Genomic DNA, 18,800 nt, shown 5'->3' with positions numbered 1-18,800 from the left:
GGGACAGAGTTTGTGCTCTATAAAACATGCCACCTTGATCTGCTCTAGGTCTGTCATGTGTGAAGATGGTATGGAGTAGCACAGTTTCCTTTTAACAGGGACTGTGGGATTCTTTAACAACTGGCCCAATGGCAAATCATAATATTGAAATCAAACATATTTCAAGAAATTCATAAAAATTAAGGATCAGAGTTTCACCCTCTTTATAGAACATGATTTTTAGTCTTTTAAGTATACATAGAATAATAAAATGGATAGCCTATTCAACTATATTTATAATGTATGTATAATTTTATACATCTTTGTCTACAGAATCCTTGTCCATAGAAAACCACAATTGAATTTAGAATTGAAAGACTAAGATACTCATTATTATCTTAACCAGAGTGATTATTTTTTAGTTTTTATTAAGAAACTTTTTTTATTGAAATGTAATATACATAATGAAAAGGGTACATATACTAAGTGTTTATCTCGATGACTTTTTAAGAATGTTTTTCAGAGAAGTTTTAGGTTCACGGCAAAATTCAAGAGAAGGCACAGAGATTTCCCATATACCACCTACCCTCAGACATGCATACCCTCCCCCATTACCAATATCCCCCGCCACAGTGGGACATTTGTTACAATTGATAAACCTACATTAATACCCAGGGTCCCTAGTTTACATAATGGCTCACTTCTGATGTTGTAGATTCTAGGGTTTTGACAAATGTATGATAATATGTACCCATCATTCTGGTACCATACAGAGTATTTTCACAGCCCTAAAATTCCTCTGTGCTCTACCTGTTCATTCCTGCTTCCACACCACTGTGGTTTTTTATAAAGTGAATATCTTTGTAATCAGCATCCAGGTCAAGAAACTAAGCACTATCATTACCCCCAAAGACGCCCCTTGAGCTCCCTTCCAGTTACCACCCATCTCCAATGGTAACCACTATCTCCATTTCTGGCAGTATAGCGAGTTTTGATGGGGTTTGTGGGTTGTTTTTGTTTTTGTTTTGTTTTGGTTTGGTTTTGTTTTGGTTTTGGTTTTGGTTTTTTTGTTTTGTTTTTTTTTTTTATTATGTTCTGGCTTCTTTCTCTCAACTTAGGTTGGTGAGATTCATTCATATTTTTACATGTAGCTTCCATTTTAGCCAGAGATTTTAATCCTTGAAATATCTAGTTCAACAAGCATTATTTAACCAGGAACTGTGCTCAGGGCTGGGGACACAAAAGTAAATAAGGGTAAGCCCCTGCTCTAAGGAACATTCAATCTAGTAATGTAGTAATGACAAGAATTTAATGTAAATTGAATTCCTTTTGTTTAACAAATATTTATTCAGTGTCCACTATGGGATGGGCAGTATTACAGGTGTTAGGGATAAGCAATGGACACGCAGATACAAATTCTACTGGGAATCCTCTGTTTCATTTCCCTGACATGCGTGGGCAAGTTCTGCCCACTAATATCTATTTCCTGCTCTGTTTTGCATCTAATTTCAACATAAGGGGAACTAGTGCTGAAAGCTCTTTCTTCTGGTGACTTAGAGTGTACAGTTTTGAAGTGGCTGCCCCAACCATGGGGCAGTTTGTAAAGCAGTGAGCATGGGAGGTATTTCTCAGTATCTATTTTTGCCTTATTCTATTCTGTCCATCACTGATACTGCCTATTCAGAATGAAACAAAGCTCTGGAACATAAGGAAGGCTTTGGATGTTACTTGGAGCAAAGCTGAGCAATCTTGTTTTTCACAACTGTGAAGTAAGAAGAGACAAGTGCCAGAGTTATGACTGGAATCATAAACCTTTGAATTTGTTGTAATAACTACAAGCATCTAATAAGTATCATTATTCATTAGTGTTGACTTTTCAGAGCCTAGTCAATGACTTAAGTATAAAGCTATGATGTTGGAAGAGGAGAGAAAGAGAATCCAACATCACTCCAGGATTGATAGCTTAAGATGAAATGGAACAGAGCATCTAGTTTTATTTATTTGGTTCATGTTTCCTCCCATTTTTATGGAAAATGTCAAGCACATATAAAAGTAGAGATAATAGTAAACTTCATTTCCATGTATCTATGTTTTACCTTCAAAGATTCTCAGTCATGATCAATTCATCTCCAACTCACTGCTTTCCCCTCCCCTGATTATTCTGAAGCAATCCCAGATGTCAAATAAAATTTTCAAAAATGTTCAGGAAGTAAGATCTCTTAGTATTAATCTCCTTAGAGGTGAAATCACCAAGCTAGTTAGTGCCAATTATTTTTAATCCTTAGACTTCAAAAGTAAGTCAAAAAGATTCCTAACAGAGAATATTGGACTTTATATAGTGCAGTTAAATGGGATGTATGAGATTTGAATTATCAAATTATGTCAAACACCTGGTCTAGTCCATGACCTAGATCACATTTTGGATAATAGTTACAAGTGGAATAAGAGGTTCCCCCGCACAAGAGCCTTAATGTGTAGATGGAACATCACTTGAACCCATAATAAATTTGTCACCAGTACATTTAAAACTTTATTTTTAGCTTGTATCTACACTTTATCTAATGAATTCCATAAATTAATACTCACTCAAAAAAAAAAAAACACCTCATCTTTGTATTATTTGGCCTATAATCACCTCTTTTAAGTCTGTCATTCAGAAGCTGGCAACTTTTCCAAATTGTTCAACAGGACGTTGGGACTGCTGGTTGATGTTCCTTTTCATCAGTAATTTCAAAACCAAATTCTTGTGGATTTTGACATTGCAAATAAATGTGCCCAAGTGAAACTGTTTTTTTTTTCCCAACTATTTAGTAATAAATGGGTCTAAACCTTTTCCTAAGCCTCACTGTTTCCCATCTTCAGCCTGTTCTATTATCTAAGAAGGATGTTAGTTGATGTTCATTGAGCCAGTGTTGATGGCATATCTACTGTGAGATATCAAAGCAAAACTAGGCTTTGATGGAGCTACTTTTCCAGGGCTTCCAGGCTTAACACCCTGAGGCACCATTGTGTGAGCTGATCAGAATGTTCCAGAAGTTTATAGAGCAAGAGGGAAAGATTCTGTTAGTGTCTTTGTCATAAAAATGTGCAAAATGTTGCTTTGGCTGCTTTGACTGTCATACTTGTCCAGTTATATCTCAAAAATGTTACTCAGGGCATGTGACATCCATCACTGTGAGAAGTGGGACATGAAGACTCTATGAGTATCTGATGAAGAGAGAATTGGGGGTAAAAAAAAAAAGCTTCAAAGATTACCTAAATAAACAACACTGTGGAAGACAGACACCTAGACACTTTTCCATACACAACTCCCATTCATTTCTTTAAGACATAATAGCAGCAAAGATTGACAATCTGTCAGGTTAACTGTTTTCATTGTGTACTTTTTCCTGGGCAGATTATTCACATCGAACTCCTTTGATGTGATCAGTGATGATGCTTTTATTGGTCTTCCACATCTAGAGTATTTGTAAGTAAAAAAAACTTTTCTTTGACATAATGATTCAGGACAAGTCCTCTTGGGTTCCTACAGCTGTCTGACAACAAATATTATAACTTATTGCAGATTCATAGAAAACAACAACATCAAGTCCATTTCAAGACATACTTTCCGGGGACTAAAGTCTTTAATTCACCTGTAAGTATGAATGTTGCTGTTACTTTTTAAGCTTACTAACAGACAATGCAGTTTGATAATCTGTGGCTAAAGCGCCCACTTAATGGGTAGTCCATGAAAATTTAAGAAACCCAAATGATTTCTCTCCATGCATACTTGCCATATCTCCCTGTCATCAGCCAGTGTGTGTCCAAGAAATTGATTACTATTAATAGGATTAGCCTAATCCAACCATAATTAGGAAAATAATCTAATGCAGGGAAGTTGTGTGACTGAAATAACTTTTTAATTATCTACTTCATTACTCACTTCACGGATAATTATGGATTGACTATATAGCTTAATTTGATATGTGCTGTTTTTCTTTTTCTGTGTAAATCCTGACTTTATATACATTTAAATATATGCTATACCCACCAGCAATGTCTACACAGTACCTGAACAACTTGTTTATAAATTAAATGTTTAATTATTCAATGGATGGCTAGAGGTACAACTGTTGTTCTTAACAGGAGACAATTTTGCCTCCTAGGGAACATTCATCAATATCTAGAGACAGGTTTGATTGTCACAACTGGGGGCTGTAACTGACATCTAGTGGGTAGAGGGAAGCAATGCTCTTAAACACCCTACAATACACAGGACAGCCCCCACAACAAAGAAATATCCAGCCTAAAATGGCATAGTGCTGAGCTTGGGAAGCTTGAAAAACATGAACAAAATAACTTATTTGTCCTAGCCTCCCCCACCACCTACACACATACACACACACACACACACACACACACACACACACACACACAAATGTATTTTTAAGAAAGCTAGAGGGCATGGGAAGAAAAAGCACTAACATTTATTAAGTCCCCACTATTATGTTGGTCAATTTGCTTTACATGGATTTTCATTTAATCCTTTTAACAATCCTGCCAGATAAGTAAAATAATCCCCATTTTAGAAATGAGAAAACAGAGACCTAGAGGTGATATGTGACTAGTGAACTGAATAGCTATGGGATTATAGCATCAGTAGTCGAACTGCAATGATTATTCATCCATTCAAGGCTATTTTTCAAGTGCCTAATATGTGTCTCATTAATGTTGAGACAAAAGTCCAGGAGATCCAAATGTCATTCCATCAACTTTAACCTGTTCCCGCACAATACCTCACTATCAGCTCTGTTCTAAGCCCCAGGATCTATAGCAGGGAACAAGGCAGACAAAAATACTTGCCTTTTGAGCCACATTCTAGTGTGTCCACATGGTCCTAATGCTTCTTCTCACCAAGGCTTGTTTCAACTCCTGTTTGGATTTGCAACAAGGAAGGGGGAACTGATGGCCAGATGTATTATGCACAAATCATTATACCTTTCAAGTCTCCTGTAAAAAGTAATTACAATAAAAAATGTTTGCTAGGCTGCTCTGCATGTCAATGATATAATGTGATGCAAAAATAATCGTGCATGGTATATATGTGTTGCCATTTTATCACAGAGCCAAACACCACCAAACCTCATTATTTAGAAAATGATAAATAACAGAAACAAATATATGGAAGAAGAAATGAAAGTCTTGACCTCAACTAGAGAGCTTCTTAATTCACATAAATCCCATTCAACATAGCTTCTGTGTGATGCTTAGCATCATGAAGGGCTAAAGGAAGGATGCAAGATCCAGGTATCCTTTCTGGGAACTTGCAGTATAAGTCTTGCCATTCCCCTTGGTTCACTCAAGTGTATCTTCTCTTCAGTCTAAAGGACTGCCTGATCTGGAAAGAAAGGAGGAAGGAAGGAAGGAAGGAAGGAAGGAAGGAAGGAAGGAAGGAAGGGTTAATGAAGGGAGAGAGGGAGAGAAAGGAAGGAAAGAAGGGGAAGAAAAAATGGAAGGAAAGAGGCTAGAGATGAGGAGCAAAGGGAAAAAGAAAAAAAAAAAAATCTATACAACACCCTAATGAAGAACATCTATTTTGTTTGACTACAGACTGTTAGGTCCATCAAATGAAATGGGAATTGAAATTTGGGTCATAATGAGGCCCTTTATAAGAAGGGGACACTGGTATAGCGTGTGCTTAACATCTAGACATTTTCAAGCTCAAGGGAACACTAAAGTCAGTATTCAAAGGGGCATGAATCTTAAGGGTCAGACGGTGAAAGGAAAGACGAACCTCTCTGACCAGGTGCTAGAGGTGGGAAGGTGTTATGAGGGAACAGGTTAAAGTTGACTAAATGAATATGACCCTTAGGTCTCTTGCATCTTTATCTAATACTCAGATTGACTCATATGGCATTGCCAATATTAGACTGTTTTTGATCTACAAAAATGCAATGCCATATGGTTCATCCTAAATAGTCTTTAAGAAAGTGTCACACAAAGATGAATAAGATCCAATTCCAACCTGGAGAAGCTCAGCCTGGCAAGAGGAATTAGACAAACAAATATTTTCTCACTGAGTGCCTTTGTCCCCAAGTTATATTCTCCTTTCCAGTTATGCCATTCTTTGAGCTGTACTCCTTTCTCCCTTCCTTCCTTCCTTCCTTCCTTCCTTCCTTCCTTCCTCCTTTCTTCCTTTCTCTCCCTCCTCCCTTCCTCCCTTACTTCCTTTCTTCTTTTTTTCTTTTCTCCTTTCCTTTTTTTCCTTTCAAGGAGAGATGGGTAGGGAAGATTTGAAGCCTAAATGTCCCTCTGACTGCTCAGCACATCAAGTTAATTTTCCATTATTTACCACTTATAAATAAATCTGGCATCTGTTGGAGCCATTAGTGTCCTTTTTAAGATTTTAGGCTTCAAAGTGCAATTTCCTCCACCTCGGACCAAGTCTTCCAATCAAAGGCAAGCACTGAACCAGTGAGGAATGATCACCTGACCCTCTAAATTGCACATACTGGAGGAAGAGTTTGCCAAGTTTTTTCAGGTCTTGACCTCATTATAGTCTCCTGGTGACCTTACAAAAGAGACAGGACAGTGGCACTACCCACGGTGACATGAGAACATGGAAGTGCACCTGCATTTAAGCTGCTCCCCAGTTAGTAGTAAAAGCAGAAGTTTCCTGGGGTCTTTAATAAGACGTCTTGTGCCCTCCCATTATGTCAGGACCAGAAAGCTTTGATTGCGCTGCCTGGATCCTCCCACAGGACATGGTCTGAGGAGCAAATATGACTAGGAAAGAAGGAAAAGATCCTGAAGACAGGAGCCCTAGCCTTGCTCTTCATCTCCAAATGCAAATAGTTGGGATGAGACATATACTTTTAGGTCCAGCTGGCTTCCACTCTGCCCCACCTGAGCATATACACATTCAGTCAGTTTCTAAGGAAGCAGCACACTTACATTACCTTCTTATACATCTATCTCAGGAGACTTAACTTCTAAAGAGAGATTTATAGACAACTTAAAAGTTACTATATATACACACTCCCCCTCAAGCTAGCTTTCAGAGAAGGGTGAATACGTTTCAGTCCTTATAAGGCCAGTCAAATCCTGGGACACTATCTATTAGTTTATTTTGAGTGACTGTCCCAATGTTATACATGTTTAACTTGAATGTTTGAATAGTTTATATATTTCAACAAGGTTTGAATTTTTCTAATGACTGTGTATTACTCTTGAAATCAGGGGGAAAATGCATTAAAAATATTTTATGGCCAACGATGATGAAATCTCTAAACATTGTGTATTTCTGTTAATACCCATGAGCCTTTTTCATAATTATTTCCTTGGGTATCACATATGTGTTTGTAATTAAGGCCCAATAGAGGCAGGTCTGTTTGCATGTATATATAAAAATATTCGGGGAAAATTGTCATCGATCTGTATGTGTTGTGGGGCACCTGCTGGTTGCTCAGCACTGTAGGGGTGCAAAAGGTATATACAGCAGTCCTCAAACTCAGGGTGCCTATGTATCCCCAATCAGTCAGGCAGGATGCCTTCACAATGACATACATGCAAGGAGGCAGTGCGATGCAGTGGCTGAGGGTGATCTCTGCCACCCGACTGCCTGGGTTCAAAGCCTGAACAACTGTGGGATATCAGGAGGTCACTTAACTCCACTGTGCCTCAGATTTCTTATATGTAAAATGGGAGTGATAATAATCTGTAAAAATATCGACAGGAAACAATAAGATACTTAGGAGTACCTAACTCCTAAGGTTATCATGAGATCAAGTGAGTTAATCTATGCAAAGTGCTTAGCACAGAGTCTGGTATGCAGTCAGCACCATTATGTAGGGATAAATTAAACTCACTGCCTAACTTCTATTCATCCTGGATCAAGATTCCAAATGCTGCAATGTATTTACCCCTTTAAATGTTTTGTATGAAATGAAAATAACTGCTCTTGAAGCACTACAAGTTCAGTCAGACAGCAACTCAAGATGAGAATCTGTACTGCAGGGAGGCTGGGATAGCTGCAGATAGCTGTGGGTGATGTTTCTTAGCAGCAGAGCCCAATGGCACTGAAACAAACGTGCTGTCTGAGACAGTCTGGTCTGCCTTAAGAGACAAGACTTTCCAGTAGGTTCCATAGTCATAATCACAGGTTTTCTCAGGTAAACCAGGAAGACACCAAAGTGGAGGGAATGGTCATCCCCTCTGTTGGGAAAGAAAGACTGTCTGCCATTGGGAATGCTTGACCCTACTCAGCTAGTTTCAAGGTAACTAGACATTCAGTTGGGTAATTTCCTGGTGTCTTAAAGAATATGTCTAAGGCAGACTCTGAACCAAGACTAGAGAATGGTGCTTAGTTGAAGGCACACTTTAAAGAGCCTCCACATTGCTTTGGAATGAGTGAGGCTAAGTGAGGGTGAGGCTAAGAGGAGGGAGGGCTCTTTGTGAGCAGTGGATCTATGTGATGTGGGGGTGCATGCCAATGGCAGTTCACAGGGCTTTGTACTTTCTCCCTAACTCAGTGTCTTGGTATAAGGGGGCTAAGAGAAGCATCTTCTACTCTTTTCTTTGTCTAGATTGGTGGCCTTCTACTCCTCCACTCCAGCCTGCCTCATTCATATCTAAGTATCTACTGAGGGCTTACTTTGTACCAGGTACTAGGAATAAAGTGATAAGAAAAGCATCCTTCCAGTACTAACTACAGAATCAACCTAGAACAAATTAACATTGATGAAATATATCCTCAAACCTTTCCTTGCCTTGTCTTCACTCCTCTCCTGATCAGTGCTATCCCCAACACGCACTTCCCCACCTCAGACATTCCGGTACGCCCCTACTCCCTATAAAAACCTGTGACCAAACTCATTGACTCTTAACAATGTGGCTTAAAGTATTGCCCCTCCTCATATCATTTCATAATTATTAAAGATGAAGCCATAGCCTTTCACAGGTGAAAAGTATAAAAATGTGATTTAAGAGCTAGAATAGAACTTGCAGATTATTCTGACCAAGTGATCGTTCTCTTTGCAGAAAAGAAAACAGTCAGAGCTCAAACCCAGTATGCCATTCCTGGCTCATGTCATTTCCACCCCACTCTGCTGCCCAATCCAGGGAGCCCTGAAGAGGGCAGGCAGGCAAAGTGTCGGCTTGGTCAGTTGCCCGGATTTCCTTCAGTCATGCAATGCAGAACGTCTTTTCCTGACAATTCTAGGGCCACCTCTGACTCCTTTCCTCTCTCTCCATCAGCCTTGTAATTTGTTTTCCTCTTATTTCTAATAATACTCATATTTAGTTTTAAAATCTAGCAATGATTTGACCCTTACCCACCTAACATATTTTTGAAGAGGAAGGAGGCCCCCCACATCAGTTCAAGCTCACACACTTTCATGCCATCTCACACTGGACCAGAAAGGAGACAGAAGGTCTCTAGACCTTTAGGAACAGTAACATGTGTCTCTGAAATCACTTGCTTTCCACGTGAATATCACCATGAGATGAACGCTGTATTAATGACTAAAAGAAAATATGACAAAATCGTTCTTTAAATGTTTTTATTTATTTTTGAGAAAGAGAAAGAGACAGAGGACGAGCGGAAGAGGGGCAGAGAGAGAGGGAGACACAGAATCTGAAACAGGCTCCAGGCTCTGAACTATCAGCACAGAGCCTGATGCAGGGCTCAAACTCGTGAACTGTGAGATCATGACCTGAGCCGAAGTCATACGCTTAACCGACAGAGCCACCTGGGCACCCCAAAATATGACAAAAATCTTAACAGTAATTGGCAGGATGGTTATTGTTTTACACTTGAAAAATAGAATTTTTATACTTTCCAAATTTTCTTGAAGAAATAATAATAAGTATTATTACATATGTATGTATACATATATATGCATATGCATATATGTGTGTATATGTATATCAGGAAAAAATATATGCCAGTGACATATCTATCACTAATAAATGTGTATGCTTTATATACATCAGTAAAAGATGAGACACTTAAAAATACCAAGGCATAAAGTTCTGTCTACTCAAAGAGGCAAAGAAAATAGATGATCTCAACCTCCTGAATTGAGCATTTAAAAGTGCTTAGATATTGGGGCACCTGGGTGGCTCAGTTGATTTAGTGTCTGACTCTTGATTTTGGCTCAGGTCATAATCTCACAGTTTGTGAGATCAAGCCCCATGTCAGGCTGTGTGCTGACAGTACGGAGCCTGCTTAGGATTCTCTCTGTGTCTCTCTCCCTCTCTCTCTGCCCCTCCCTGCCTCTCTCTCTCTCTCAAAATAAATAAATAAACTCAAATTTTTTAAAAATAATAAAAGTGCTTAGGTATTAAGTATCACTGGCATTGACAACAACCAAGAAACAGATTAGTTTTGTGCCTTGATTATCTGACATAAGGCTTAAAAATTCACATGCAGATGCAGAAATTTTCCCTGGAATCTATTTCAAAAGTGTGTTTATAAAAATATTAGTAGTTTTTTGTGTTAATTTTCACAATAAATGAAATTGGTATTCTTTACTCAGTTTTGCAGATGTAGAGACAGAAACCAAGAGAGGTTAAATTAAGTTGGTAAAAGGCACACTCCTGACAGTGAGGATGCTCAAATGGAAGCCCTCGTCCACTTGAGACAAAGCCAGCACCCAAACTACTACACTGATGTGGGTATGAAAGTGACAGCCAGTTGTACAAAAGACAGAGATCATATTTCAACCAGAGCAGCTATTAGGGAAAAGGGAATGATAATATGAAGCTGTTACTCGTGAAGCAGGGGGAAGATGGAGGGAAAGGAGAAACTGAGAACATTTAATGGATTGGATTTTCCATTTTGCTCTCCAGTAGCAAGACTCAATGTAGAGATGGAATCTGAAGAATCAAATGATCCTAACATCAAGTCTAAAAACTCTAACCCTAACCCTATCTCAATATCTCTAGCTGTTTCAGTAAACTAATAGGCATGAAATCTTCACCCTTTCTGCCTAAGGACCAAATGCTGAGCAGGCTTCCCAGAGCATCAGGGACTTGCTACTTTTTCTTCCTAGCAGCCCTGGCCCAGACCCCTCAGGAGCTCCCCACCCCACCCGCCCACCTCCCAAGTCTCTCAGAGAATTGCCCATAAGCCCCAGACACCCATGATGGTTTTGGAAGCTCCAGGCCCTCCTCAAAGCTGAGTTTCAGCTGGTGCAAGGAACCCAGAGGTGTAGCTCCAAATCTGGACTGACTGCAGTCCTAAATTTCCTCAGAGGATGAGGGCCTGAAGCCATGTGGGAATCTTGTGAGAAAAATGGGAGCTCCATCCTGAAACCGATCTCATGAAATAGTTGACATCATCTGACCATGACAGTTATTCACACTCCAGCCCAGTAACTTCAGAACTTTACAGATGAAGTAAAATAATTGGTTTAGAATGATTAAATCCTCACTGGACAGAACCATTACATACACATATACTAAGCAATGGGGTCTTTTTAAAACCTCAACTTTATCCTTTGTTTCTTCTGAATTTAGAATTTAGAATAACAATACATGCTCGATGATAAAAACTCTTACAATCCAGATGTTTACATAGCAAAAGTAAAAGATTCTAAGTGTAAACGATTATATCTTTTTCCAGACCTTTATGGATTGTTAGACACATATCCTCCCTCCCCAAGTGGGATTATCTTCTACGTACTATTCTCCAATTTCCCTGCTTTTTGTTTTCCTTTAGGCATAATCTCATGTCAAATAATAGAGATCTACCTCATGTTTTAAAATCTCCTGCAAAATATTCCATGTTAACTGCACACAATCCTTACTGACGGACATGCAGGTTGTTTCCAATTCTTTTCTACTCTAGATAATTCTAGATTAACTATCTTTCCCCAGTTGGGCAGTGGGTCTCAACATAATTCCAATTCTATTTACTTGGCAAATTGGAAAATACTCTTAACTGGCCAGCTAAGAAATGTGTGGAGGCATTTCATATTTCTTTTCTTCACTTTGCAGACTCTTCTGATCTCCTATGTGCCCTGTGCATCCTTCACCATGTGCCCATCAGCCTGCACTGGCTGCTTTACATCAGGGCCCAGTTACATTTGTTTTGCAGAATAATTCCCAGGCTTTGTCAGCATTGCTTTCCTAAGACATTCTCTGCTCCATTCCCTCTTGCAGCTTTCTTCTTATGCAAATGTGAACCCTGTCACTGAGGCCTCCCAAAGGCTTCAGGGAAGCTGTCTGAACTCCAATTCCTGGGCCTCTGGCATCTGGAAGCCTTCCTCTCATTTCTGAGTCTTCCACTTATTTCTGCCTCTTTTAGGATTCCAGGCAGACTTCTCATGCCTCCCTGTCACCAAACCTAGGCATGAAGCTCCATCCTATCTCCTTCAGAAACGGTCCACTGTGAGTCAGTATTTCACTGAATTTTGGCAGTGGAACAGGGAAAGAGTCACATTGAGTGCAGTAAATCCATCCATCACTTCTGCCTTTGGCACCTCTTATGCTGTCCCACCCTCTGGTCCCCAGAGTGAGAGTCTCTCTGTCACAAGAAGTCCTCAAGAGGCACAAAGCCTTATTCTACAGCCCATCAGGTCAACCTGCCTTCATCGGTCCCATCCAACAACTCTGTTGAATTAAAAGTCCTCCATCTTGTCATGGAAAAATGATGTGTCTCTACCCCAGAAGCCTGTAGCTCCAAGTCTGTGTCTTACCAGCTGCTTCTGTGGTTGCCTTCACCTTGGGTATGTGAGGCCTAGAGCTCTATGCATCCTTTGGGCAGGAAGTGGAACTCCCAGATTTGTTCACTGTTTAGAAGAACTGCCTTGGAAATGAAATGGAATGGAATGGAATGGAATCAAATGGAATGAAATGAAATGAATTGAATTGAAATAAAATAAAATAATAAAATAAAATAAAATAAAATAAAATAAAATAAATAAAATAATTGCTTTGGGCAGCAATGCAAACAGGGTATCTCTTCCTGGGCAACCCTAGTGGCAGTAGCAATTCAGGACTTGTCTGTTTCTTCATTTCACATCCACTGTCTTATGATCCAGCCTCCTCCAACCTTGTGCCCTGCAGCCAGGTGTAGTTTGTGCTGGTTTCACCCATGTAGGAGTTAGCATGAGAACTTAAAGACACATCGTGCCAGAAAATAAATTGAGACACATAACTCAGGAATGACTCTGGACTTGTCCAAGACACTAGGAAATCTCTTCATTCAAGAGAATTCAGAAAAGTGAATTATGGAGACATTCTCTTGAAAAGTCTTCTTTAACAACATTTTATTAATACTAAATAGGTGGACAGTCATGGTAGTTTTTTCGTGTGGTCAGTTTTCTAAATGTTGTTTCCTGAGCAGTGTACACACAGAAGCCCTTCTCCTTTGTTTCTTCTCCCCACCTCCCTGCTGCCCTTTGTTGAGAGTAGACCAGATGCCAGGTGCCTTCCTGAGTTATCCCATTTACTTTTTCTAACAATCTTATGACATGAGGTATTATTAACTTCCCCCTAAAAATGAAAAAACTGAGTCTTGAGGAAGATTTATAAAGTCGCACAGCCAGGAAAGAGTGGAGTCAAGATTCAAACCAAGCTCAGAATGACTCCAAAGCTGTGCCCTTCTTTATATAATGGACTGTCACTGAGACTGGAACATTCTGATTCAGTTCCCATTCTTACATTCCAAGGTCCATTGAAAAGAGTTTTCCAATCTAGTAGTAATTTCTAAAACTCAGGAAAACAACATAATTAACTTAAAAATAGGTTTTAAAAGTCTTGAATGTTTGCACTTGAGAAATCTCATAATAATTAGAGCAGGTGGAAGACAAGAAGAGTTTTCAGTGTGTTTTAAATGGAATTTGAGTGAATTTTCAAGGACTTTGGAGGCCAAACACATAAGCTCTTTTTATTTCATTTAATTTAAAAAAAATTTTTTTAATTGTTTTTAATAGTTTTGTGGAATAAAAACAATCATAAGAAAAGTATATAACATGTATATATACAATGCTGGTTAAAAATAAAAAATTACCAGTACGTACATTCCTTCCTATCATGCAAGGCCCACTCCTTGTTATGTCCACACTTCTGTAATATGGACACATTTCTCTTTTCTTGGTAGTATCAGGACTATTTTCTACTCATTAGCTTTGATTAGAATCATTCTAGTGATTTATGAAAGAACAAATAGAGAAAAACAATTCCTGTGACAATAAGACAAGAACTGGAAGAAAAGGAAAGAGGAGATGATTAAAGAGGATGGATGGATGGATGGATATTTGTGAGAAAGCTGTTTTCTGAGGTCGAATGAATGTATGTAAAAAGGGAGTATATACTTTGGAAAGAAGAAAGGATATGCTGGCAGGGAGGTAAGTTAGACAGAGTCCTCAAACTCTAGAGCTATTGGCACTATCAGTTGTGGATTCAGCTGCTGTCTGGAGAACGTGAGGAAGAGAGAGGGAGGAGGAGGGGCAGCCTGAGTGTGAGGGAAAAAGGGCACTGTCAACCATTTAGTTAGTCATCATTTGGGACACATCCCCTAGACTGAATGTCCAAGAGTATGAATCTCATATTCTATTCTACATAGAAGGATCAATGCCCAGTATCATTTTATTGCTGGCATTGTGGGGGTTGTTTGTTAGTTTCTTTTTTTACCATGACACATAAAGTGCCATAAACACTGAGCAAGTGTTGAAGCAATGAGACCAAGAATTGAAAATACGATAGTAGGAATCTGAGTAGTATCTTAGAAGAAGGAGAAGAAAAGGTCCTGCAAGTAATTTAGTGTAGTCGGGAAAGAATAAAAGGGACTTATAATTAAGTTTTATCATAAAATGCATTTATTTAGTTTATGACTATAGTTTACATCACTCTTTTTTTTCTTTTTTTCTTCCAGGAGCCTTGCAAACAACAATCTCCAGACACTCCCAAAAGATATTTTCAAAGGCCTGGATTCTTTAACGAATGTGTAAGAGGACCTAAGAAATCACTGATTAATTAATTCGCAGTTGTTAACAAAGAAGCCTGTTATTGAGGATTAGAATTCGTAACTGGCTTTAAAATTAAGTTAGAATTTTAAAATTTAAATTTTAAATTGGCTTAAATTTTAAATTTACTTGAACTAATGTTGGAGCCTTCTATGGTATTTCCCACTGGAAATTCTGAATATATGGTGCCCAGGCATTCCTTTGACAAAGTGTTTGTCCTCTGGGAGGTAGTGCTGATAAGGGACTTTGAGGGTGTGGGAAGAGGAGGCCCAGAGTGAAGTTTCAAGATGCCTTTTTTCACATGAGTTCCAGGAAATGGGGCTACAAAGGAAAAACATAAAGGAGTCTGGGAAACTGACCGAGTACAGATGAAAGGTTACACCCATGGGTTGGTCAATCAACAGAGAAATGGAACAGGAAGTGGGGGAAGGGAGGCAAGTTTGCCTTTTCTCTAGTTAGACTGAACAACAACTCTAGGCTTAATCCCCAGGAATTTGGCTTAAGCCCCAGGAAGGGAATGAACTTAATTATTTTTGACCCTTTTTCAAACAAAAGAGCTTTCAAACTTTGACTTTTAAGCTTCAGAGTGAAAGATCTTTGTAAGGAATTTGTATATTTTGCTGTAAGCAAAGCAAGTAATATATGCCTAATCCTCTCAAAAGCAATTTAGCTTCATTAAGTGTTTTCCAGACATTAGAAGGGTATTTAAATGTCATAAGATAGATAGATACAGGAACAAATGAAAGAATATATGAAACCAAAAGATTTCTTCTTATCAATTCAGGTACTTTGCTATAGAATATACATTCAAAACAAATTTTCTCCAATGACAAAAGATCTAAGTCAAGTATTTTCTCCTAAACCTAGTATTTAACTTCAAATCAGTAAGCTAATGAAAAACTTTCTTTGTTCCTTGTGGTATTTCCCCAGCCCCTCCTCAATGCCTATTACCCCAATTCCTGAATGATGGTTTATTTCCAAGAGAGTGCCAGAATCAGGACACTTCCAAGAGAGTCTCGGACAGACCACAGTTATCCGTCTGGTTTACAATCACCCAGAAAAACTGATACTCATTATTCTGGGTCAGAGTATTCTTGGGAGATGAAGTCAGTCTTGGGAATGTCTTAGAGGTTAGATGATATGCTATGACAGACTTGGGGATACAGCTTATTTGGGCACCATCCTCTGGCCCATCCTGGTGTCAGCCAATACTACACACTAGAAACAAAACAAAACAAAACAAAAACCCAAAAAACAAACAACAACAAGAAAACCCACTTGAAATTGGCTCAACCTCTATGGAAATCCCATAATGGATTTGGCTTCTTGGGCCTACTCTGAGATGCCCAAATCAAGAATTATCTAAGAAGTACAAGGATCCTTGCCAAGTTGTCTTTTAGTGGATTTCTTGGTTTTCTTGAATGTATCCCTCCAAAAGCATTTTTAAATGCTTCAACATTTAAAAATTACTCATGTGCTGTGTGAACACTAGGCAATACCTATCTTAGGAATTCCGTGTGACCAAGAAGGGTTTTAGGAAGGACCTGGAATGTCCGAACAAAAGCAATGCAAATAAACAGAAAACTTGGTGAGTTGGGATCATATGTGGAAATTTGAACTACCCATGCTGTATAGTTTATTACAGACATGAGTTGTTGTATGTCTGAGTTAACTCTGCTGTGTCAAAGTCATTTCCTATTAAAATTCAATTTGTAGACCATGGAGTAGGATCAGAATGAATTACATCTGTGAGGAAGAAGAAAAGCAAATAGCTCCCTTGATTTAATTAAATATGATATAATAAGCACTGTATTCTATCTTCTAGACCTGCATTGTCCAATATGGTAGCCACACATGTGGTCACCAAACAGCATTCATAGTGTAACTGAGGAACAAAACTTTAAATTTTACTTAATTAAAAAAATTTTTTTTAATGTTTATTTATTTTTGAAGGAGAAAGACACACAGTGTGAGTGGGGTAGGGGCAGAGAGAGAGGGAGACACAGAATCTGAAGCAGGGTCCAGGCTCTGAGCTGTCAGCATAGAGCCTGAAGCAGGGCTAGAACGCACGAACCGCGAAATCATGATCTGAGCTGAAGCCGGATGCTTAACCAACAGCCACCCAGGCGCCCCTAAATTTTACTTAATTTTTTAAAAATTAAGCCAAAAACTAAATTTAAATGAGTTCAATTATGGGAAAATGTAATTATGTTTGGAACAACTTGGATGTGTGAAACTATGGTTTCCAGCTAGAAATTTTATGAAATCTAAATCCATATCACACACTTCTGATGAAAATTTAGCATCCAAATTGAGATATACTCTAAGTGTAAAACACACTAGACTCCAAAGACTTACTATTTTTAAAAAATGTAAACTATCTCATTAATAATGTTTGTATTGACTACACATCTAAATAATAATATTTTGTGTGAAATGCTAAGCAAAATATCATTTTAAAATAAATAAAATATATTGTTAAAATTAATTTCACCTATTTCCTGTTACCTTTTTAATGTGTTTATAGAAAATTTTAAATTATGTATAGAGTCCACACTATATTTCTATGGACACACAGCTCTAGACAGAGCTGCCTTTGATCCAAGAGGGAATAACTTCTGAGGTTCCATTGACTGGGTAGCAATGAAGGGTGCACTGTGGGAACTCTCTGAACTCAAAGTGAATTGTCGATCAGGTTTAAGGTAGATTATGGGGCACGATGTAAAGCCAGGTAAAGGCATTTTGCATGTGTTAATTGCTGAAGTAAAGTCATGCCTTTGGAGGTAGGACCCTCATACAGCAAAATCAGCTGAAATTTGTCTTTCAGGGACCTGAGAGGGAATTCATTTAATTGTGACTGTAAACTGAAGTGGCTGGTGGAATGGCTAGGCCACACCAATGCAACTGTTGAAGACATCTACTGCGAAGGCCCCCCAGAATACAAGAAACGCAAAATCAATAGTCTCTCCCCAAAGGATTTTGATTGCATCATTACAGGTAATGGATTCCAAATGATTCCACCTCATAAAGTTAAAATAAGGGCTACATTTTATGTGTGTGCAGGAATTGATATTTTTTATATCTTTAAAAACCAACTGACCGATTTAATTTTTAAAATACTATAAAGCATTAAAACTTTGTGTGTTTAAAAGCAAAGTAAAATTATCATTTTACTATTTCTCTTAAATAAATGTATTTCTTATGGACATTTGAGATCTAGCCAAGGAGCAAGGCATTAGCACAGTTATTCATCATCATTTCCTGTTTTTGCAGAATTTGCAAAGTCTCAAGACCTGCCTTATCAATCACTGTCCATAGATACTTTTTCTTATATGAACGATGAGTATGTGGTCATTGCTCAGCCTTTTACTGGAAAGTGCATTTTCCTTGAATGGGACCATGTAGAAAAGACCTTCCGGAATTATGACAACATTACAGGTATGAAAAGCCTGATTGTATTTTGAATAGAAAGTTAAGCACATTGAACCAAGGGGAACAGAAAAAGACAAGTGGTATAGGGGGATGCTTTGGGCAGGCTTAGAGTCATTTAAACCCCAACTGTACCATTTACTAAGTGACTTGGGGTTGTTCCCTAAACCTTAATTTCCTGACTTGGAAATGGGAATAATAATACCCAACTCACAGGGTTGTTGTTAAGATAATGCAATCATAAGATAATGTGATCACATATTCAAGGAACTTAGCACAGAACCTAGCCTAGTAAACACACAATAAAAGGTGGATTATTTTTCCAGGAAAAATATTGGACTAGGAATCATGAGGTTTAATCCAGGTTCTGCCACAAACTAGCTGGGTGAACCACTCACCCTCACTGGGCCCTCCCTTTTTCTTAACTATAAAATAAGG

At 38.5% G+C, this 18,800-nt stretch overlaps 1 protein-coding gene across 4 annotated transcripts in view; it reads left to right on the top strand.

Annotated features, from left to right (window-relative positions):
• LGI1 (leucine rich glioma inactivated 1) overlaps positions 1-18,800 on the top strand; it is a 39,017-nt gene that overhangs the window by 16,906 nt on the left and 3,311 nt on the right. For 3 of the 4 annotated variants that reach the window (XM_060641995.3, XM_060641993.3, XM_060641996.3), the window contains 5 exons: positions 3,377-3,448; positions 3,545-3,616; positions 14,843-14,914; positions 17,761-17,930; positions 18,207-18,371. In XM_060641995.3, the coding sequence (XP_060497978.1) occupies positions 3,377-3,448; positions 3,545-3,616; positions 14,843-14,914; positions 17,761-17,930; positions 18,207-18,371 (551 nt within the window). The remainder of the gene's footprint in view (positions 1-3,376; positions 3,449-3,544; positions 3,617-14,842; positions 14,915-17,760; positions 17,931-18,206; positions 18,372-18,800) is intronic. The other variant, XM_078434607.2, reaches the window with a different exon arrangement.

The sequence above is a fragment of the Panthera onca genome, chromosome D2, assembly GCF_046562875.1.
Source record: "Panthera onca isolate mPanOnc1 chromosome D2, mPanOnc1 haplotype 2, whole genome shotgun sequence".
NCBI lineage: Eukaryota > Metazoa > Chordata > Mammalia > Carnivora > Felidae > Panthera > Panthera onca.
Note: the sequence above shows the minus strand (reverse complement) of the source record. Positions and strands in the feature narration are given on the sequence as shown.